The sequence below is a fragment of the Pollachius pollachius genome (genome assembly GCF_949987615.1).
Source record: "Pollachius pollachius genome assembly, chromosome: 16".
Taxonomy (NCBI): Eukaryota; Metazoa; Chordata; class Actinopteri; order Gadiformes; family Gadidae; genus Pollachius; species Pollachius pollachius.
In genome coordinates, this window is record NC_136949.1 from 19,159,981 (window position 1) to 19,184,647 (window position 24,667).

Sequence of the window (24,667 nt, forward strand, 5' to 3'; positions counted from 1 at the left end):
GCCAGATTGGGCCATATTTACCGCCCAATCTGGCAACAATGTGTTCGGTCGGTTTCGGTTTGCACCGTGGTGCACTTTTCTTCAGTCCTTAATTGTTTTGAAAGTGGAGGCTGATTCAGGTGGGGTAGGCACTCCGGTGGCATGTTATAGGCACCAAGAACATCTTTACTGGTACCAATTGTACCTATGCTACGATCGGTTGTCAGGTCTCGCTGTATTACATTGCGCGCGAATTCGTTGTTTTGTGATAGTGCGGTGGTTTCATGTCTACGTCAGTTCGGTTTTGTGTGTGTACAAATTGTGCCTTGGATAAAACAGTGGATTTCCAAAGGCGCATTAAACTGTCAAACTGAATCAGGGACATTCGTTTTGATTTAGAAAGTCGTTTTACTTGTATTCGAACACGTTGATAACGTATTGGTTCTAGAAATCGTACAGTCCATGACAGTTACATTCTACCATTTTAGGAAACGATGGCCTATCTTACAACTCATTTGTCCAACTTGCTGTATTTTGAAACGACCAGGGGTCGATAAAAGACTTTTCTAATTAAAGATAATTTACTTCCGTGTTTCAGGCAACCGTTGCGCGTTAGGATGGCTCACAAGAGAGCTCCGTCGGAAGGAGAAACCCCGCATAAACGAGTCAGACGTCAGCACGAAGACGCAGAGCAAGAGAACAATGTCAGACCGAGCAATCATCACTCTCAACAGGTACTCAATGCCACAGAAGTCATGTTTTGTTTAGTTCGTGTTTATGGAGTCCCTTTTTCATTTTATATATGTTGCATTTCCGAATTAAAATATCAAAACGACCAGAGCTGTGATGCATATGTTGTTGAGTTGTGAAGCTTCCTTATCCAATTTCTTCCAGCAATGTTCATACCCAGAGAAATTGGCAGTTGTTTAAACAGTAACGGACCGTTGCATTGGTCGAGTGTCAATGACATCACTATTGTGGGTTCGATGCGTTTGGTGCGTTCACATCGCTGGAAATCATTTTCGCAACGTCGACGACACCTCATGGCGCTGTTATGATTCTACTTCCGTTCGGCAACTCTGGCCAAATGTTGATAACAGAGTTGCCCAGTTGGTGACGTATAGTTTACTAGTGACGCGCATGAACTTGGCAGAACATGAATGTTTTACTCAATATAATAGAATAAACCATCATATCACATACTTCTCTATTGATTGACGTTGTAATGTCTGTTGGCATGACTTTGCTCAGTTTTAAACATTGTGTACTGGTAAACCAGCTCTACATAAGGGCAAGTGTTGCCTTCCATACAGTGGCTGTACTGTATGTGCTTCTCATAAACAAAAGGTTAGTAGGTGATAGCCATCAAGGAAAAAATGGCATGCAAACTTGAAACTGATCCTACTAAGTTCTGATTAGTTCTGTCTGGTTTTTATCGGATAAAAAACCCATGCTGTGAAGAACTTTTAGATTCCCAACCGGCTATTTCCCAAGTGCACATGAACGGTCGCTGTCGGGAACACGCGTAAGCGTGAGCGTCATCACTGGTGAGCAGTCTCATTATCACCAAGAGAGTGAACGCGCCTATACATCGTACACCACCCGCACGAGTGTAAAAGTGTAAAATTTCTCAGCTTTCTTGCAAAATTTCACGAGACATTCCCCTTTTTGGTCATATCCACTAGGGATTCTGAGAGTCAACCGAGTTCAGCAAAAAAAACCATACAACTCTTCAAATAAAGATGGCTTTGCACGTAATGAGATGTATTTTCTTTGTATTTGTGCAACGTTGGTCTTTTTGATGTCGATTTTAAAAGCTCTTACACACTTGATTACATTGCTGCTTTAATCCGGTCACCTATTTATGCATTTCACGGCCTTGCTGTGCGAGCAATACAATGTAAAGTGTTGTTGTTCTTTCAAACTGGTTTGCTAAAGAGGCTAATGTAGCTAACAATCACAATGACTAGCCAATGACCGACTCATCATGTGGCAATGGCCACAAAGACAAAAGGGATCGCTATAAGTGCTACAAGCCAGGAAATTATCTCACAAGAGCAACTCGTGCAGGTGGTGTGCGATGCATCTCAAACACCCCATTAACTCATTACCCACTAACTTCCTGGGAAAAATGAGAAACCAGTCATGCATTGATAGGATATTTCAATATCAATCTTGTTGATCTACCACTATGTGCTTCTTTGACTTTGCTCATGCCAGCTATCGAGCCAATTCTGTTTTTCCCCACGTATAGTTCACACTTGTCATTATTATTGGATATTTGTTTCCGTTACAGAGAACTAAGCCATCTGCGATTTATAGTGTTTTCAATACATTAAGAAAATAGGATTTAAAATGGTTAAATTCTCATTTCATTGTTCAGCTGCGGCATGACATCGTTTCTCTCTTGCTTTCTCGCTATCACCAACGCATTGACAACAGACCTGTCTGTGAAGAGCCCCTCCTTTCCGTGCACGGGAGGAAGGATTGTTGTTGGCTTTTCCACACAGAGAAGGCATTAATTGAATCATTTTATCAGTTAATATCTGTTTAAAGGGCTCAAGACTGCAACCATTTATATGTTGATGTAGGATAATTTTGTGGGATTATCAGAGCTTGTAAAAACAAAACAATACTTATATAAAAGGGTTCTCCCGCACAATGCAATAATGTAAAGCGGATGCACACAGGACGAGCCGAAGCCACGGAGCATGTGACTTTTTCTGACTATGACTTGTTCTGCGTCTAATATGGTCGTGTAATTATGTTTTTTTTTATTAATAAGTGCTCTCATTGGAACCAGAATCACACATCTAAAAAGGTTATTTGTACACTGTTCAAGTTTCAATGAAATTGCACTGTTGCACTAATGCTGATCGAGATTATAGCATGCAAACAAAACACAGTATTCTGGATGACGGATCACCCCTTTAAGAACAAAGTACATAACCTAATTACCGGTAACCTTTTTTTTATAAAACGGTGTATATAGGAGGAGGTGAAAAAAGAGGTGCTGAAAGAGTTTTTTTCGTAAGGGAAGATGTTGTGGCTCTGGTGGTGCAAAGAAAAAAAGACCACCAATCAAAACATTTTACAATTTATTTCTAGTGAGTTCATATTTTCAAATGATTTTGCACTCATGTATGCTACGTGACCAAACGCCATGATGACTGTGGCAAAATGGGGTGAGAGCAAATTTGTTAGGGGCCACCAAATAAAAAAGATGGTAATAGAAAGTCTTGGTCGTGATCCTTTGTTTCATTTGTGATCATCTGTATCTGTCCTGTAAGACATGTTAAAGGTAAATGTGGTTTCTGTGCTCAACTCCAGAGCAGGGCTGAGGAGGGAGAAGCAGGCATCGTGGAGAGCATCACCCTCAAGAACTTCATGTGTCACACTCTCTTGGGCCCATTCACCTTCGGCTCCAATGTCAACTTTGTCGTTGGCAACAATGGAAGTGAGTGCAACCACCGTTTGCAATATGTGTACGACTCGTAGCGAAGGATTTACGTTGTCTTCAACTAAACTGATGTTTTCTTGTGCGTCAGGTGGAAAGAGTGCTGTCCTCACAGCGTTGATCGTAGCCCTTGGCGGGACTGCCCAGGCCACCAACAGAGGCGCTTCTCTCAAGGGTTTTGTGAAGGAAGGAGAGAGGTAAAGAAAGTGCCGTAACTCTCCAAATAATGGGAATCAGAATGCCATTTTCTTTTTTATTGCCAATACCCCACTTCTTGATGCCTTGGTAGAGATGCTGTAATGTTAACTCCTCACTCAAACGTAAAAATAGTGTAACCTAGGCTAATCCAAACTTTCTTTGTCTTGCATGACAAACGCTGTTCATACATAACAATGTCTCCACGTAAGGACAACTGATCAATTTTTTTCCCAAATCCGTAACACTTTCCTCTTTCCATCATTACTTCAGTGTGATTACCGGTCAGCGCTGGTCCCAAATGGTTAGCGTCTTTCCCACGTGACAATCCATACACTGCGTACTCGGCTGTCCTTGGGTTCCCCCACAGAACAGGAAATTACAGTATCGTAAATATTGAAAAGGTTTTAGTATTTGAGATTTCAAATAGGTGTAGCCCAGATCAGGCTTGGGTGAGTGTAATCAGATTATCCACACCACAGGATCTTGCAAAAAAATTGAGAACCATTAAAAAAATCAGGGCTGTGCTGAAGAGAGTCAGAAGGGGGAATCGGGCACAAAATGCTGCAAATGTTCCTGTAGTGTGTACCCAGCTTAATGTTCATTGTTCTCCCAGTTCTGCCGAGGTGTCGGTCACTCTGCGGAACACAGGCCGAGACGCCTACAAGCTGGAGGATTACGGGCAAGCCGTCATCATAGACCTGAAACTCACACGAGATGGAATGAGGACCTTCAAACTGAAGAGCAAATCGGGTAACGACTAAACTATAAATATAAAAAATATAGGCGTAGAGATGTATGTTTATGTTTGCCATATACATCTGTATAAAGCATGCACTACAATTTCTACAGCTAATAGCAGATTCTGATCATCACTGTTTTAGTGTAGTAATTCTAAGAAGTCAAAACCAATCACAGTGTTTAACTTCCTGATCATGGCAGTTTGGCACCAAAATATTTAGCATTTAAATTCTCCCCTGATATAGGCCAAATCGTGTCGACCAAAAAAGAAGAGCTCATGTCAATTCTGGACAATTTTAACATTCAGGTACAATACTGTTTTCATACTCTTTATCTCAAAAGGCACATTCATTTCTGAATTCAGATTGACTAGTTTGTTTTTGGCACTGTATTTTTTTAGGTAAACAACCCTGTGTCCATCCTCACTCAAGAGATGAGCAAACACTTCCTACACTCTAAAGGAGAAGGGGACAAGTACAAGGTAGCGTGACATATTTAATATAAATTAGGTCACACATGGCATTGCTCGGCGTTGACGCTGTAAGTGTTTCAGACTTATTTTTTTTGAACATATGAATACGAATATACGACTTAATCGCTTGTACAATTTTCCTTTTCAACCATTTCAGTTTTTCATGAAGGCTACTCAGCTGGAGCAGATGAAATATGACTTTATATCCATTAAAACAGCAAAGCAGTATACTGAGGAAAAAGTGTCGCAGAATGGGGAGGTGAGCACCTAACCATTTAATCAGAACCAACAACCGGATCCATTTCTTCATGGCCGCGGAGGGGGGTACCTTTGTCCCGTTGGGCTCTGTGTAACCCATGAAGCCAGGACGGCTAGTCCAGCCACATCCACCTGGTGCTCAGTGGTGTATGACTGCATTACAGTGTCTGCGGGATCTGAAGAAGACATACCTGGAGAAGGAGGACAGCTACAAGAGCTTGTCTTCGCTGGACAACATGCAGTCCAAGCTGGAGGAGCTGCAGAAGCAGATGGCCTGGTGCCTGGTAAGACCATCATGTCTCCTCTCTGGTCCCATGTGTTGCTCTGTCATCCTGCTGGTCAGTAGACGGATACCTTGCAGTAGAAAGAGGGCCACTAGCGTGTGTAATGTGCAGGTGCTGTTGTGTGGCAGGTGGGTGAGATGGAGGCAGAGCTGCTGCCCGTGCGGCAGAAGCTGAATTCGGACCAGCTCTCCACACAGAAATTCGATGACAAAGTTCACGAATGGAAGGTATGACAATAGCTCTCATGGCACTATTCAATAAATAAAAGCTATTTATTTATTAACCATGTTGCCTTTGAATGACTCATACTGTTGTTTCTGCTGGGAATATTCTGCCATGCGTAACTCAAATTTGGCCCGACATTGTACCGATATCCCAATTGAGAATGGCTCCCCAGTAGTTCGTAAAGAAACATATTAACATTGGTGTTACAAACCTCATTTGGTGGGTTATATCACCTGTAGTACTGTATTCCCCTCCCTGCCATGGACTACATATAACAATCTAGTCCATTCCCTATTGCGTGTGTGTGTGTGTGCACAGAACAAGGTCACTGAGGGGGAGCGGAAATACAAGCAGATTCACGACCAGCTGAACGGCATAACAGAGCGCATCCAGGAGCTGCAGCCCCAGTGCACTCAGCTGAAGGCGGTGGCCCAGAAACAGGACAGCCTGCACAAGGCTGGAGAGGTCAGTACTGAACCACACCTGCTAATGCTGGGCTCCCGAAACGAGGATCCGTGTTTTTCTGACTTAGTCAGACTTTTTCCAAATTTGTGACGCATGTTTATCTGTCAAACACAGTAGGATCCAGTGTGTGCGGGGGGGCTGATTATGGGCTGATTATGGTCCCATGTTCATGCAACACAAGGCGGTTACGGACCCCTTACTTCCTTGCAGACCCTCCTTGCGTGGACCGCAAGGGCCTGATGTGCGCCTCCCAAAAATTGTAACCTTCCGTCGAGGCGACGCAGCAGCAAGGGCTATGATTGGTCTGATTACTAAAACCCAACGCAGAACCATAAAAGGTTCACGACTGCGTTGAAGCGTCTATGTGGTCGTTGCGTGAACGTGGAACCAGGAATCAGCCATCAACAGTTTAGCCGCCCGAGGTTTCAACGTAATTCTTTGTGTGTGTGTGCTTGTGCGTGTGTGTGTGTGTGTGTGTGTGTGTGTGTGTGTGTGTGTGTAAGGTGACCTTTCATCGATGCAAGACAAGCTTGAAGAACCTGGAGACGGACAGGGGCCAGCTGTGCTCACGGATCAAGGAGCTCAAGCTCAGGTACTTGTAGGATTTCTTTTCCAGATGTTGCGTGACACTTAAACCGTTATTTTTTATTTTTCAGCTCCTCATCGGTGCAGTTCATAAACCCTGATGTCTTTGTGGTTTGGTTCAGCATCAGCCAGGCCACTGGAGCAGAGAGCCAGCTGAAGGACCAACGCATGCAGGAGCTGCAGGCGGAGCGGCAGGATCTCTGCCATCAGGACTCCACCCTGGGCCAGCAGATCGAACAGTACCAGCAGGCCACCAACCGGGCCAAGGAGGAGCTCAGAAAGCTCAGGTAGCCCACCAGACCGTTGCTCAGCAGTTCATGGGTGGTCTTTCTGGCTGTCTAAATTGTGATCTTCATTTTGACACAGTTTTAGACTGATGCCATTTCAATACAATAAAGGTTAATATCAACTGGGGGTTTGAAGGAGATACACAGCAGTGAATCAGGAAGAGGAATCTTTAATGCGCCAAGCTAATGTTTTTTTCTCTGCATCTAAAGGAACGAGCAGAGCCTTCTCCAGAAGTCCATCGACAAAAACAAGAGTAACCTGCAGACGCTGAAAGACAGCAGCTCCAACCGGCTGAGGCGCTTTGGCGAGTACATGCCCGGGCTGCTCAAAGCCATCCAGGATGCCCACCGGGCTGGCCAGCTAAAAGAGAGGCCCCGGGGCCCCCTGGGTAAGAGGTTCATATTGAGTGGGGGAGTGTGTTCATCACGTGTTGTTGGTTTGGCCCCAGATGTCCCCCGTTACCTTTGTAAAGTATCACTCGCTCAATGGCCGTCTCGCATGCAGCTTCACTTTGAAACCTTCAAGCATGAAGGTGGTGATTGGACGAGGCAGCGGCGGTTTCTGTAATTGGCCCTTTTTGGACTTGACAATGATGTCTCAATCAAGTATCTGCACTGCCAAAAAGGACCTACAAACTAGCACGTCAAAAACTTTCTTTCAACGTGTGTGTGTTTGTGTGTGTGTGTGTTTGAGCCCCTGACAATGTTTATTGTTCAGTTAATATCGGGGTTATTCTGTACTACGCTTTGTTAAAAACTGCCAAATGCAAACCTTGCATTCACTGAAGGTGCTGCTCAGTGATATTGTTTCCCATGAAGGGGGTGGGACGTGTTCTCCAACATGGATGATAGCTTTGCTATCACCCTTCTGTCAACAACCACCTCCACTGTGTCGAGCGAGCACCCCAGGACAGAGCTGGCTCTCTTAATGAGTTTGTTCAGTCTCTTCCTGTCAGCAGCAATGATGCTGCTGTTCCAGCACACCACACCAAAAAAGATGGCTGATGCCACCATAGAGTCATAAAAGGTCCTCAGGAGCCCCCCCTGCACACCAAAGGACCTGAGTTTCTTCAGCAGAAAGAGTCTGCTCTGTCCTTTATTTGCAGAGGGCGTTGATCATCTCGCTACAGTCCATTTTATTGTTACTGTATAGGCCCTGGTACCTGTATGAGTCCACAGACTCAATGTCGAACCCCTGAATGTTCACCGGTGTGGGTGGGGGATGTTTACGCCTGCGGAAAGTCCACCACCAGCTCCTTAGTTTTCCCTGCGTTGATCTGGTAGTGGTTCCGCTAGTACCAGTCCACAAAGTCCCGGTTTAGTCCCCTGTACTCAGTGTCGGCCCCATCCCTGATAAGACCGACGACCGCAGAGTTGTCAGACAACTTCTGGAGCAGTGTGAGAAGTTGTATGTGAAGTCTGCAGTATAGAGGTTGAAAAGGATTGTCCTTTGGCTCTGTGTGCAGGATACTTTATCAGCCTGAAGGACCCCCAGATGGCCCTGGCGGTGGAGGTCTGCCTGAAGGGTCAGCTGCAGGCCTTCGCCTGCGACAACCACAGCGACGAGAACGTGCTGCAGGGCATGATGGCTCGGGTCTTCCCCTCCGGCCAGAGGCCCGGCATCATCACCAGCCGTTTCCTGGACCGCGTCCATGACACCAGCAGGAGGTGAGAGCTTGTTGAAGGGCAGCAGTAGCTCAGGAGGTTGAGCGGGTTGACTGGTAACCGGAGGGCTGCTAGTTCGATCCCCCTAGCGGAGTGTCGAGGTGCCCCTGAGCAAGGCGCCTCACCCTAATTGCTCCTGACGAGATGTCTCCTGCGTGGTTGACTCCGCAGTCAGTGTGTGAATGAATGGTTGTAAGTCGCTTTGGATAAAAGCAAAATCCCCTAAATGTAAATGTCATGGACGTGACATTTGATGTCACTATAGATCCCACTTTGATGATGAGGAGCTTTGCTGGCATTGAAAATGCTGCGGCTACGGTTACCTGCTCTATTGTAGGCGCTTTGTGACTTGGCTGGCATCTTTTCTTGCTGCTCCACACGCCAGCCATTCCACTGCATGACTCTGTTGAAGGTGCTGGAATAAGTTGATTGTGTTCCCCATAAACTTGGTAATATATATTCGTCAACCAAGTAATCTATGCCATTTTAACAATGTTACTGAAATAAGAACTTCATTTTGTGAAAACAGGAGTAAAATGTCACCAGTAGCGATGGAGATTGTTAATATTTATTATCGACACCATTTTCGATACTCCTAAACGATCCAAGTCTTTATCGATACCACTATTGATACTTTTCTATTATTAGGTGGAAATACAACGCATTTTATTGATGAGGAAAATATTTAGGAAATAAATAATTGTATTTTAAATGAAATATGTAATTCTTAAAAAATATTGGCATCAGTAGTTTTAATTATATATTCTAAAATGATTAGAGCACTATACAACTGTATTAGTAATACAGAAACATGAGTAATACAGTATTACATGAGTAATACAGTATTACTCATGTTTCTCGCCAAAAACTCGATTTCCTGTTTCTTTGTTACATTTGAATGCATGCAATCTGAAACTTTATTAACTTTTTAAGATAACTATAAGCTGGCCATGTAGGAGAACACTCTGAGTGTGTGTGCAGATGGCTGGTTTAACCTGTGCACACCCAGTGCGTTTAAATGACACTGCAAGATGACACTGCAGACGTCCACGCTGTCTGCAGAGAGAGGGTTGCTCAAGAAGAGAGCATGATGTTCTCTGCGACACAGTTAAAAAATTCTCTGAAGAAGCTTGTTTGTTTTGAAAATAATCCAAATCTATAGTATAGCGTTGCATCTGTATCTGCCGTTAAAATAGTTTTTGGAGCAGAAATTCCTCAGGGGAGGCGGAGATGGACTGAGATCACCCGAGACCAGAGGCGAGATTCAACATAACAACAACCGCCTATTGACAAATTAAAACGCAGCAAGAGCCTAAACTTAAAGTTAACTTTAACAAATAACTAACACTTTTCAATTAAATCAAAACATATACCGCATCTGCCATATACAACCCGGAACACAATAGTCTAACATTGGAGGACCTAGAAGCATTCACCAACCACTACTACGATCTGCAAGCCATCATGGACCGGGACTCAGATAACACCAACATACGAAAAAAGAAGGATTCCTCAACTAATACTGAAGATCTTCATTTACATTTACATTTAGGGCATTTAGCAGACGCTTTTATCCAAAGCGACTTACAATAAGTGCATTTGTTACAATAAGTACATTTGTCACAAGAAGTGAAACAATATATCGCTGTCGGTACAGTAAGGATGTTCATAGAACCAAGTGCAAGTATTACAATCGCTAGGCTAACAATGTTGTACGTCCTGGCACTTGTACATTGCACTTATTCAAGGTACTTAATTGTGTAGCATCTACAGTAGCTGCTATCATTGCTTTACACGGGAAATGGGTTAGCCTAGCGATTGTAATACTTGCACTTGGTTCTATGAACATCTTTACTGTACCGACAGCGATATATTGTTTCACTTCTTATGAAACTTCTTCACTTCTTATCGCAGAGGCAGGGAGTCCAGCCAGGAGCGAGTTGCAGTAGTCGAGGCGGGATATGACCAGTGATTGGACTAGAAGCTGAGCTGCTTCCCTTGTGAGGAAGGGCCGGATCCTGCGGATGTTGTAAAGTGCAAATCTGCAGGATCGGGCCACCGCAGTGATGTTTGCGGTGCAGCATAACTGATTGTCCAACACTACACCAAGGTTTTTGGCAGTTGGAGAAGGAGATACAGTGATGTTCTCAACAGTGACCAGTAAGTCCATGTGTGGGCAATCTTTCCCTGGTATTAGGAGGAGCTCAGTCTTGTTGAGGTTAAGCCTCAGGTGATGGGCAGTTGTCCAAGTGCTGACTTCTGCCAGACATTCAGATATGCGTGTTGCAATCAGGGCTTTGTCAGATGAGGGAAAAGAGAGAAATAGCTGAGTGTCGTCAGCATAGCAGTGATAGGAAAAGCCGTGGGATGTAATTACAGAGCCCAGAGATTTGGTGTAGAGGGAGAACAGAAGAGGCCCCAGTACAGAGCCTTGAGGGACACCAGTATCAAGCGTGCAAGGTTTGGACAAGGAGCAATTCCATGTTACCTGATAAGTGCGATTCATCAGGTAGGATGTGAACCAGGAAAGGGCAGATTCAGCTATGCCAAGTTCGGCGAGAGTGGCGAGGAGGATCTGGTGTTTCACAGTGTCAAATGCTGCAGACAGGTCAAGGAGAATGAGAACCGATGAGAGGGACGAGGCTCTGGCCACACGGAGGGACTCAGTCACCGCGAGGAGAGCCGTCTCAGTGGAATGTGCTTTTTTGAAGCCTGACTGGTGAGGGTCAAGCAGGTTGTCAGATGAGAGATAGGAGGACAGTTGGTTAGCGACGGCACGTTCCAATGTTTTAGAGAGGAATGAAAGAAGAGTGTAATTCTGGATGTTCTGGAAGATCTACCAACGATCGACATCGAGGTAAGCGTTCTGGCCAGTATCAACAAAAACTGGACCTTTTGGTCACACTACACCAAGAAATAAAAGAGATGCGCGATAGCTTGGACTTTGCGCACCATCACATTGTACCACTGTAACAATCGAATCAGGAATTACAAACAACCGTTGAATCACTAAGCAAACAAATGCAAGCCATCACCAAGGAAAATAAACTGATGAAAGACAATATCCTGGACTTACAAGCCCGTTCCATGCGCGACAACCTGATATTCTCCGGCATCCCTGAGCAAACACCTGACAATCCGAAATGCCTCATCAAACTATTTATGGAAACTCATTTGAAAATACCGCCGACTCCGTTCAAAACATCACCTTCCAAAGAGTTCACCGTCTAGGCAAACACTCAGAGGACCCAGACCCATTATCGCAAAATTTGAACACTTTGAACAAAAATAACAAAAAAAAAAAAAAAAGCAAGGAAAGGGAACTTAAGGCAAACCATTGGGCCTCAATGACCAGTTCCCACGTGAAATAAATGAACGCCGCAAAATACTCTACCCAATCCTAAAAGAAAACAGGAACAACAATAAACGTACAGCTCTTGTGGTTGATAAGCTGTACATAGATGGGCAGCTATTTCTCAACACAAAAATTACACCATGGCTGATTTGCGAAAATCACACATAAATAAAACGGAAATTAATACCTTGATTATTTGACCGCCTCACACCCTACATCGCTCCTTGTGAAAATTAACTCTGTTTGCCATACAGAAGAGTTAATGATGACCCTCCATGTTAATTGTTTCTCTTTTGTCATGTTTCTTATTTATGTATTTTTGTCTGCTGTTGTCGTTGCTGTTGTTCATGTTCCTCGCCCTCACCATTCACCCCCATGTCCACACACTTCACTTTGCTCTTCATGGTACAGGCCTTTTATTCAAAACAAGATCATCTTTTTACCCGCTTATGCACCCTAGAAGCTGAGCTGTGTGTGGCTTTAGTAATGCTTGGAGGTAGGCATGTTACAACATTCCATATTGTAACATGGAATGTACGTGGCTTTCGCACACAAGCTAAAAAAATCAGTCATAAATCATCTCATTAAATTAAAGGCTGATATATGCTTCTTACAAGAAACCCACCTCACAAAGACTCAGCTTGAAAATCTAAAATTTAAACAATTTGACAAAATATTTTTTTCTACATTTAACAGCAAACAAAGGCATCGCAATTTTAGTAAATAAAAACATCCCATTTATTCATAATTCATCTATCATAGACCCAGATGGAAGATATATAATCATCAATGCAACTATTAACCAAACAAAATACAGCTTTGCAAACATTTACGGTCTTAACGATGACGAACCAGATTTTTTGCACAATTTATTTTCTTTACTCTATAACTCAACAAACATAATAATAGCTGGAGATTTCAATACTGTCATCAACCCTACAATCGACCGGTCAAGCACATCTGGTAACCTAAGAAACTGGCATTCCACCGAAGTAATAAAACAATTCATGATTGATTGTGCACTTGGCGATAGTTGGAGAATGCAAAACCCATCATCCAGAGAATATTCATACTGCTCCTCCGTCCATCGATCCTCCTCCAGAATTGACTTTTTTCTTATAAGCAACTCACATTCCCAATACATCCAAGACAACAAAATTCACCCAATCACAATAAGTGACCATGCTCCCGTCGCCCTTTCATTAAGCATCCAACTGCATGTTAGATCTCCGACAAGATGGCGCTTTAATACATCCCTTTTAGAAGATCCAGACTTTATTTCTATGATAAAAAAAGAGCGGGCACTCTTCCTGGAAATGAACGACTCTCCAGAAATCTCCCCATCACTTTTATGGGAAACGGGTGAAGCAGTTATAAGAGGAGCAATAATATCATATTCATCATACAAGAAAAAGCAGAAACTAAAAGAAGAAATTACCTCAGAAGAGAAAATCAAACACTTAACATCTCAGTATTCCAACAACCCAAACAAACACAAAATGAACTTAGACTACTTAAAACCCAACTAGAAACAATTATACACAAAAGAACAGTTTATTATCCAGCAAAAAAAATATGAAAATTTCCAGTACAGCAAAAAATCAAGTAAATATCTGGCAAATCTACTATTTAAAAAAGAAAAAGCAATAATTCCATTCATACTCAATACTACATCAGGTATAATCACAAATAACTCACAGGACTTAAATAAAGTATTTCATGATTTTTACAACAATCTTTACTCCTCAGATCACAATCACAGCCAATTAGAAACAGACCTCTTCCTAAACAACCTCAACCTACCAAAACTATCTATAGAACAGGCCAACTTTTTAGACACACCTTACCTCAGAAGAACTACATAAAGCTCTGAACAAAATGCCAAACCAAAAATGACCGGTACCTGACGGATTTCCTGCCGAATTTTACAAACACTTCTGGAAAACATTGTCACCACTCTTTTACAGAGTAACCATGGAAATAAAGACCTCCTCCACTATACCCACACTGCTATAATCACCCTAATATTAAAACCAAATAAAGACCCTACCCATCCCTCAAGCTATCGACCCCTCTTACTGATTAACACAGACCTGAAAATCATTCCAAAAGCAATAGCAACAAGATCACCCCACTGCTCATCCACTCTGACCAGACTGGCTTTATAAAAAATAGACATGCCTCAGACAACATCCGCAAACTCTTCAGCTTATTTAATATATCTCAGAAAAAACATGACAAAACCATAATTGTATCACTAGACGCAGAAAAAGCATTTGACAAAGTAAACTGGACCTTTCTATTTAACACCTTGCACAAATTTGGTTTTGGAGAGTCGTTCATCCACTGGATAAAAACATTGTACACCTCACCTAGAGCCACAATAGTCACAAATGGGATCACCTCACCAAGTTTCACACTTCACCAAGGAACCAGGCAAGGATGCCCACTCTCCCATCCTTATTTGCTATCTTTGTTGAACCATTGGCTGCAGCAATACGAAAAAACAATAAAATTGAAGGCATTATGAATGATAACTCAGAACACAAACTTAGTCTTTATGCAGATTTATTATTATACTTAAAAAAAAACATGTCACTTAAAGAAACTTTCAAAACTATAAACAAATTCTCCTCAATCTCTCACTATACAATAAACTGGAAAATATCAACCATCTTATCCTTATCTGAAGACCGAAGGGATGCTGCAGCTCAAAATATTTCTCCCCCACTTAACTCTGGCAATATAAAATATCTAGGTATCACTATTTCCTCCAGGCTGTCCGAGTTATTTTCCCTCAATTACTCCCCTCTACTAAAAAACATAGATGATTTCAAACGTTGGACCAAATTACCCCTCACTATCATTGGACGTATTGCAACAGTTAAAATGAAAACTTTACCCCAGATCAATTATTTAATTTCACTACTCCCCATCACTCTTGCTAACAAATGGTTTCAAACACTGGACACACTAACAACTCAATTTTATTGGAAAAACAAAAAACCCAGGATCTCGCATTCAACAATACAAAAAGGAAAATCACAAGGCGGCCTCGAAGCACCAAACTTTCTCCACTATTTCCTGTCAAATCAACTGCAATACCTGCAATAACTGCGAAAAAAAATGGACTCAAAAGGACAATTACAATAACTCATGGATAGAATTAGAACAATTATGTAAAACATCTCTTGCAGACCTACCGTTCATACCTCAATCAATCCAAAAACTGGACTTATACAAGAATATCACAATCTCCTCAACTCTGACAGCCTGGTGGAAAACACATAAAATCATGGAATTACAACTAGTACCATGCATATACACCCCAATCTGGCACAATCCGGACTTCTTGCAGCACAACACCCCTATATACTTTCCATCATGGCAAAAAAAGGGAATCACCCACCTCCATCATTTATTTCAAAATAACCAATTCATATCTTTTAACTCATTAATCCAGAAGTACGGGTCGGAGAAGGACCAATTTCTTCACTACCGACCACTAAAATCCATAATCAAATCCTAAATCAATATAACCAACAATACACTTCTGCCATCAGAATTAAGTGATGAAATTATTAAAATTACCAACTCAAGAAATATTATCTCAACTTTATAAACTCATATCCATATCAGATACTTCTATAACACTTCCAAACATAAAATGGGAAAGAGACTTGGACCTTCCTCCCAACCCCGACTTCTGGACACAGATCAATAAAAACATCTTCTCAATGACCGCTAACACAAACGTGCAGCTTATACAATATAAAACCATTCACAGAACGCACTTCACCCAAGGGAGAATGCACAAAATGGGATTAGTCAATACAGATATTTGTTCACAATGCACTCTTGGTAGCACAGATGATTATTTGCATGCCACTTGGGACTGCGAACCAGTATATTCCCCCCAGGAAGGCAGCCACAGTCGATCTTGAGCTGCAGCATCCCACTTTCCCCAAAGCTATGCTTGCTAGGAGATCTATCTCAAGTAACCATTCCAACGAAATATAACAACCCATTACTCATCTCTCCCGCCAAGAAAATAATCTTTCTAAACTGGAAATCCCAAAAAAACTGCCATATCATCCACTGGATCAACTTAATTGTAGAATACATCTCAATAGAAAGAATTACAGCCAACATGAAAAACAATATATCAGCCTTTAATGAGACCTGGAATATATTTACAACCCATTTACACCCCATACAAAATCAAATTTAAGCTAAAGCCACGTACACGACTACATAAGCACACGCCCGACCACGAATAATGTCTACAATACAAAAATACATATCATCCTAGTAATATTCCCTATCTCTTTCTATTTTTCCCCTGAACACAATAACAACATAAGATAACCTTTTTGCTCTCATCTATCAACGATTATTAATCTTATTTTTATAATTTTTATCAGTATTGTCAATATGGATAACAATAGCTATACTTCAACACCGTCTCACTCCATAGTTCATATCATTAACTATGCTTGTTTTTTATTTTTGTCTCAATTATTATTTATATTTTTAATATTTTATTTTATATATATGTATATTTTGATATTTTCTCTTATTTTTCATATATATTTTTTTTTTCTAGATGCACACACGCACGCGCGCGCGCACACACACACACACACACACACACACACACACACACACAGCCTATCAACAACAATGTAAAAATATGCAACGACCTCCTGTATGTTTTTGTCTCGTCCGTTCTGTCTTATATGTGAATACTTAAATTGTCATGTCCCTCACCTAATAAAAAAATAATATATAAAAAAAACTTTTTAAGATAACTAGCTTGAATGCTGCCGATTACAACATGGTTATTTTTGACTGACGGGACTAGAGACAAAGTCTTTGTGTGCGATTACCACTAGTACTTTGAATGGATGATGAAGACGGCCGGTCTGTGGTGCGGCAGGAGGAGGAGGAGACAGTCAAAGGTACTGCATTTGGCTGTGGCTTTGGTTGTGTTCCCCCCCCCTTTACAATAAAGGATTTTCGACCGCTCAGCCATCCTCGCGAGCAAAGTTAACTGCCAGACTTGGACACGCTGCAGTGATTGGATTGATTTGATTTAAATGCTGTGAAGCGACTCGAGGGACACAACATTATGTTGGACCTACGGGCCAAAAAAATAAAAAAGAATGACAGGACGCCATAGTGGTATCGATAAGCCCAAACGTTAATGATTTTCGGGTTTTTGAAAAAAAAAAAAAAAGGTTTCTGATAGAACCAGTTTTGATCCCCATCCCTAGTCACCAGAGGTCCACATATTGGCACATCATACATAGCGTGGCGTTATACTGTGGGTGTCAGAGATGCATAACCCTCTCTCGGGAGCCGCCTTCAGGTGTCTTCATCGTCACAAAAATACCTTTACGTTACAAACAGAGCGACTCCTCCTCCCCCCCCTCTCATACAGTATTTTTTAAACAGTGTTGGATGCCAGCTGAAACAGCGGGTTTACGTGCTCGCCACGGTAAAACAACTCTGCAGAGTCTCATGCTTTTATTAATTATTTTATTAATTATTAATGCTTTTATAATTAATCCCGGTTTTTCGGTCCCGAAATTTCACAAACAGTGGGAAAGTAGAAATTCAAATGACTCAAATCAAATAAATCACCCAGCCCTAATTTTATATAGATAGATATAGAAAGAAAAACATGTCATTGGTCCTGTTCTTTTTTTCCTCCAGGGGTGTAAACCACCCTACCTATCCATCAGTACTGCAGTCTCTAGAGATCGAGGATCCTGTTGTGGCCAACTGCCTTATTGACCAGAGGGGAATCGAGAGGATACTGTTGATCAAGGTAACCTCCTGTTGTGCTCTGTCCGTCACAATCACAGACCAGTGTTAATTAATATTGTCGTCAAGGTAACCTTTCCAGCGTGTTGTTTTTTGTTCTACTAGAATGCCGCTGAGGCTCGCGCAGTGATGGCCAAACCCCCGAGGAACTGCACTCAAGCCTTCTCCGTGGAGGGTGACCAGATCTTTGAAAACCGGTCGTGGTCGGCTGACCAGTCTAGACCCAACTTCCTCTTCGGGGATGTGAAGGTGGAGATCAGGTGGGATCTCTACCACACAACCTAACCCCCTCAGCCTTTTTATTTGTCAGATTATTCTGCAATGCTTTTGCAAGTGTATGAAAGAAATGTCATCTCGCTGACAATATTTATTGTTCAGTTAATATCAGGGGTATTTAGTACTCTATGCTTTGTTTTAACTGCTTAATGCTAACCCCGCATTTTAGAAGGCTGCGTTCAATGCACGTGATGTCTTTCCTTCATATCCTCCTGGCTGCTGTACCTCCCACTCTAGTCACCTGGTGCGGGAGATGGAGAACCAGACGGCGCAGGTGGGGTGCTACCAGCAGAGGAAGCAGAAGGTGGAGGAGGACATCAGGAAGAACGAGGACCTGCTGAAGAGAGCCCACGTGGAGCAGAAGAAAACCCAGGTAAAACAAACTACTTTCTGCTAGTGCTGTACGATTTGGTGAAAAGTCATATTGCGATTATTGTGGACAATATTGCGATTGCGATATAATAAACAAATGGTGTCACTTGCTTGATTATCAAGGAAAATACACACAGATTACTGATCATTTTAAAATGTTTCTTTCTCAACTCAAACATACAAACTTAAACTAGCATAAAAAATACAAAAACTAAAAGTGTACAGTACCGTTTTCAAAATAACAATATTTTACAGAATTAAACAAATAATAAAAAAATAGCTTTTTCAAAATAAAGGCATTTCTGCTCTGCAAACTTGTTACGTTTTCTCAATAGTACAACTAAATAAAATAAATGTAATAAAGAAGAAAAAAAATGATAACTTTTGTGGTTATACAATCGCAAAGGCATATATCGCGTTTGCGATTTGATTAATCGTGCAGCACTACTTTCTGCCACCATAAATGTCTCCATAAATAACTCATTCAGTTTGAAACGAGACCTCCTCCTCCATCTTCTTCTTCTGTGGTGTTTCAGGGGAAGGAAAGTAAGCTGCGGCTGGAGCTGACCGAGCTGCAGAATATGGAGGAGCTGCAGTCAGAGGACCTCCAGCCCCTGGTGAGGTGTCCTACATGGGGAACTCTCTGAACCAACCTAAGAGGGGTCAACCATGGGGGGGAGCATTAGGGCTGTTGATCTTCAGAGATATGAAGATCATTGCATCATGTTGGTTCTTTCTCTCGTTCTCCCTCTCCCAGGAGGAGGATCTGGAGGAGATTGTGGGTAAAATCGCCTCCCAGCAGGCCAAGTGTGAGGAGGCACGGGCCCAAATGGCCCAGCTCAAGGCCAACTTTGAGGAGGCGGAGCAGCAGTCCTGGAGGCTCAGGGATCAGATCAATGCCATAGCGGAGGAGGCCGACTCCATGAAGGTAACATGGTAGAAAGTACCTAGCTAGAAGTAATTTAGCCAGAAGACATTACGTTTTATTTTTATGTACCTTTATTGAATTAAGCCAGTAAACTCTCTCTTGCATATTATTTTATCTGATGGCAGCACATTTTTTGAACTCAACATCAATTTTGAGAGCCTAAATCTCAATAAGACCTGGCATCTCTCCAATGAAATTCAATAGTCTGTATTGTAAGTGTATTATCTGATGTTCTATTGAATTCCTCTCTGTTGTGGCCCTGTAGGAGGAACTGAGTAAGAGCGACCAGGAGGTGATAAAATGCAAGCACCACAGTAAGCACTATGAGGAGAAGCGCAAGACCCACTTGGACAACATCCTCGCCCTCCAGGCCAGCCTGGAGGGCCAGGAGTATGAGCTGGCGGTACGATGACAAGCGTCATAAATGTTGATGCAAGTAATTACAAAGGTGTTTCTAGACCTAGTCTGTGGCATCTTGTTTTAGTGTCTCAAAGTCTAACGTTGCGTGTCAAATGGTTGGCCAGGCGTCAGTTACCAAGGCAACAGAGATCTGTCCAGAGCGCCTTGATGTACGCCGGACTGCCAAGAGTCTGGACAGCGAGATCAACCTTCTCAACGCTAAAATCACCACCCAGCAAGCCCAGCAGGGCAACCGGGAAGAGATTGTGAAGTATGTGGCTCTGACACTAATCCTTACCCTGGAATGGATTGACTGAAGTGATTCTCACATTACTAACTATGTGTACAGCCAACCTCACAGCCATGCACTGAACCTCTTATGCCTTTGTTATCAGAAAAGGCTGTCCTATAGTTCGGAAAATGAATTAATCCATGACCAAAGATTAAAACTAAATTATGTATTAAAATGATTAGTCATCATTGGTAGAGAACCTTACATTTATGACTTCCAGAGTGACCATTGGCAATGGATTTGATTTGTCTTAAGTTATTATTTTGATTATTTCTGTTTGAATCGTTAGACAGCTAGGGCATTATTATCAGTTTTTCACATTTGGGTCAAAAAAACTTGTTTACGGTAACCAACCGTGTGTTTCTTTTCCCCTCGCACTAGGCAGTACAAGGAGGCCTATGAGAACTATAAGGACACAGCCCAGCAGATGAAGTGCCTTAAGAGCTTCATCAGGACCCTCAACCAGATCATCACCGCCCGCCTGAAGGCCTACAACTCACTGAGGAGGTCAGCTCCCCCACTCACCCGGAGATGTGGTCTTCTCCTGTTGCTGGTGAAGCCTGTCTTTTGGGGGAGAGGGGCTGAGGACTGTCTTGTAAATCGACGGGGGTCATCGTTCATGTTGTTGGCCAGACAAAGGTCGTTAACTTCTTCAACCCCAAATGACCCATTACTGGGTTTAGCCCCTACCCCCCAATTTGAAAGGTTTTATCAAATCCATTTTTAGTAGCTAAGAGAGGGTACCGGAGGAGAGAGGTCAATTGCCTTCAATCAGAATACATGTCCTTCATCGCTATATGGTGGCTGTATGGTGCAATTGCGATTGGTTGGCTTGGTGTCATGCAATCATATCCCCCATATCTTTCAATGGAGGGTCAAATGTCCAAATTGTACAATGGGTTCACAGGATATCTACCTGTTTGTGTCTCATCAATTTTATATTGTAATTTTGCATTGGATTCATGTTTTCATTTGGAGATTTCACTCGGACGTGACTTTAGTGAGAGTATACTGTCTATTGGTAGCAGGCCCAAGTCCAGCTGACCCTTAGTGCCTAAAGACTCTTCTCTTGTTCTTGAATGTCATATTATGCGATATTGGGCCGGATAGGTCGGCATTGGTCCGATGCCGACCTATGTCCTCCAAAATATAAAAACAAGGCAGCATAATAATCAGATGAAGATAACACTTTGCTTGGCTTGCAACCTTAAACAAACACCTGAAGAAATTATGCATCCTGCGCTCTGCCTAAATCTCTTGCTCTCCCTTCAACCCTCCTCCAGGATGCTGTCTGCTCGCTGTAAATACTACTTTGACAGTCTGCTGTCCCAGAGAGGCTACACAGGCAGCATGACCTTTAATCACAACAACGAGACCCTCTCCATCTCCGTGAGAAAGCTAGCTTTTTCCTCTCCATTCCTTTAAAATACTACTGGCAAACGAAGCGATGGAACCTAGAGGATAGTATGTCTTTAATACCATCCCCTTATTCCCTCTCTCCCTCCCTCCCTCTCTTCAACGTGAACAGGTGCAGCCGGGGGAGGGAGACAAGGCGAAGCTGAGTGACATGCGGTCGCTGTCCGGCGGGGAGCGCTCCTTCTCCACCGTGTGCTTCGTGCTCTCCCTCTGGGCCATCACCGAGGCCCCATTCCGCTGCCTGGATGAGTTTGATGTCTACATGGTAAGGGTCAAAGGTTACCATACCGCGGTTCATCTCCGACAGCGGGCCAAAGCGACCGACCTTACAGCAGGCTGTATTGAGCCCAGAAGAAAGTTCTATAGAAATACAATACACTGTGCTTTCTGGTGTATGTATGCATTGTTGATGTTGATATTCAGCATGTTTCTTTCTAAATCTCAATGAAATTGTATGGTACTGATAAAGAAAAACGTATTTTTAGGACACGTCAGCCAGCAAAATATTTGACTTAATATTAGAGCATGATCATGGGAAAGTACAGGCAGCAACGTTTTTTGTTGCCATGATTCTTATAGGGAAACTTTCACATTTTGGGTTAATGCAAAGGTAACAAAGGTGAGTGGAGTGACCATCATGGAGAGTTTAGGATTGGTGGGAGAGGCCAATTTAGGCCCCGTCCACAAAGAGCCGAAACGGGCGAAAACTATCCCGTTTCGTTTTATGCAGTTCTGGAATATCTCCGTAAAGACGGTATCATTGCGACATCGCATTGAGCTGTAGAAATGCTTTTGTAAATATTCAAGGCGCTGGTTTTCCACAGAAAAAAGGCGAGCGCATCAAGCCTGCGCACAGTATACAAACATTCAGTCACGAGGAGATTCAACCTTTTAAATTGAGCAGAAATACTTTTTAATGTACAGTTAGTAATTAAAATTATCAAGGGGCTGTATTTAAAGCTACAAAAAAAATAAAACAATAATCAATGCAACTCTGACGTCGCCCAGCTGGTGGGGGAGCAGTGACGTCATAGTTTGGATTCAGGCGTCAACACGAAGCCTAACACGAAACCGCATGGGTCCGGATATATTTGAAACCACCCTGGGTCATGGTTTCAGAAATGTGCGGTTTCGGGCACCGGCTCCGTCTGGACGGTCGGCCGAAACGCACAAGACTTATGAGGTTTCACCAAAAAATTGTCTCTGTGTGGACGGGGCCTTAAACTACAATACACTATGGGGGAACTGGACATGTCTGCAAGTCTGCGGGCGGGGCTGAAAGACAGTTAAAGGAATCTACACAACAAAGAAGTCAGTCGATTGGCATGTATCAGACTTTGTTGCTACAGTGGAAATGCAAATGACAACTTTCTTAACACCTCTCAGTCAGAGAGAGGAAGAAAGTTATCTCTAGTCACAGGCAGAATGTATACAATTCCTTTTTTAAATTGACTAGTAATTGTATAAACAAGGTTAATACAATTTGTATATAATTGTATATCATAATTATGATTGATAATTCCACGACAGGTACTAATATGTTGGAAACCTTGTCCAATGTGTAAACAAGAATAATCTGAAATAAATCTACTCTCAATGAGCTATGGTAAGGAAAAGGGAATATTGAACAGCAAACTGAAACTCAATCCGATTTTACAGTAAGCTGTAATATAAACTAAATGGGTAAGAGTTTGTGTTTTCTCATCGACTCAAGACAAGTGCTTCATTATTAAAGACTCACCTTCAAGCGGGAAGTTGTTTTATCAGAGCATTTGGCTGGAGCCTTTGGAAGAAGAACCTGTACAAACTGTTATGAATGCTTTCCAATGCCTGGGTTGTATTGGGGCCTGTTTTAATTTTTTTTATTATGAATAGAAAGATAGTCTCTCTCGCTCTCTTATATATTAATTTGTAGTGAGTGTAACATAATTCACCTACAGTATTTTGTTATGTGTTCTTTACACTGTGTTAGGCATGTCGTTTACTGTCTCTGTGTTTCAGGGATGGCTGTCCCTTTAAGGATTTCGAGCTTCTCATGACGCGGAGCCCGATGTGGCATATGTTCATCTGCAGCACGTTCTGTTTCCCGTTTTCTAAAACTAAATAAACGAGTCACACAACTGTGCTCAACGTGCGAAATTGTATTGTATTGTAAACCTGTATTAACTTGTTTGTAGGATATGGTGAACCGCAGGATTTCCATGGACATGATGCTGAAGATAGCGGACAGCCAGCGCTACAGGCAGTTCATCTTCCTCACCCCACAGAGCATGAGGTGACCAAGGCCTCCGCTTTACCAGGGTTCACCTAGACTCTGCATAGCCTCCCCACACCCCTCTTATGCACTTATCTTATGCCATACGTCCTGGTACTTAATGTACGCACTTATGTACGTATGTTGTACGTTCTTGCACAAAAACAAAGTACTTATCCTAGCTATCTTTGATGTATACAGGGAATGGGTTTACCTCACGTTAGTTAGTGCTTGGCACTTGGTTCTTTGAACATCCTTACTGTACTGACAGCGATATATTGTTTCTTCTTCTTGCCATAAATGTAAATGTTGCTAACAATTATATTAGGAAATGATTAGTGGTTAGACCACCATCGTGGATGATGTCAAAGTAGTCATATTATTATATTATTACATATATTATCAATTCGTTTTTGATGGTTGTATGGTTGTATAGCTTGCTCAAAGGCTACTTGCAAGTGTTGCGTACTAAATTTGCAATTATTAACTTCCACCCCTTGTGGTAGGTGAGCTTCCCTTCCGGTCATGTGATCAATGGTCCACTGCAGTCCTTACCGACTCTTTTTCATTTGTTTTCTTTGTTGCTTTCAGCTCGCTTCCTGACAGTAACCTGATCCGTATCCTGCAGATGAAGGACCCGGAGCGAGGCTCCCAGGACCAGGCATCCAGCCGGGAAGACCCAGCCTGAGGAAGAGGCCCATGGGGGCGATAGCTTTGAATGTCGAGCACTATTAAATGTTCCTCAGTTTGTCTTTATAAGTTGCTTTAGATTTTAAAGTTGTGTATTCTGTTGCATTTAACAAGTTAGCAGGAAAGTTCAAAATGAAATTGTAAAATCTGGCCCCTCACTTTCTTATTGTTCTGCATTGTTTTTGTTCTGATTTAAACGTCCTTCCCGAGATGATAATAAAAAATGTCCATGAATACACAATG

At 42.4% G+C, this 24,667-nt stretch overlaps 1 protein-coding gene across 1 annotated transcript; it reads left to right on the forward strand.

Moving 5' to 3' along the window:
- Nucleotides 1–24,667, forward strand: LOC307087839 (structural maintenance of chromosomes protein 6). The gene is made up of 27 exons (XM_079753500.1): nucleotides 1–119; nucleotides 578–713; nucleotides 3,310–3,436; nucleotides 3,528–3,633; nucleotides 4,248–4,384; nucleotides 4,618–4,679; nucleotides 4,773–4,853; nucleotides 5,002–5,103; nucleotides 5,267–5,386; nucleotides 5,515–5,613; nucleotides 5,930–6,076; nucleotides 6,580–6,668; nucleotides 6,784–6,948; nucleotides 7,159–7,337; nucleotides 8,415–8,616; nucleotides 17,687–17,801; nucleotides 17,903–18,057; nucleotides 18,311–18,446; nucleotides 18,982–19,062; nucleotides 19,203–19,373; nucleotides 19,639–19,776; nucleotides 19,898–20,043; nucleotides 20,446–20,571; nucleotides 21,348–21,453; nucleotides 21,593–21,745; nucleotides 23,658–23,755; nucleotides 24,326–24,667. Exons 2-27 carry the CDS (start codon nucleotides 597–599, stop codon nucleotides 24,420–24,422), a joined length of 3,255 nt encoding a protein of 1,084 aa, XP_079609626.1. The 5' UTR covers nucleotides 1–119; nucleotides 578–596; the 3' UTR covers nucleotides 24,423–24,667.

Bases quoted from the DNA above. Each gene is read 5' to 3' on its own strand.
- LOC307087839 (XM_079753500.1), top strand. From the start codon at position 597: ATGGCTCACAAGAGAGCTCCGTCGGAAGGAGAAACCCCGCATAAACGA. The intron at 4,680-4,772 runs GTACAATACTGT...GTATTTTTTTAG, and splicing joins TGGACAATTTTAACATTCAG to GTAAACAACCCTGTGTCCAT. The intron at 20,044-20,445 runs GTATGTGGCTCT...CCCTCGCACTAG, and splicing joins AACCGGGAAGAGATTGTGAA to GCAGTACAAGGAGGCCTATG.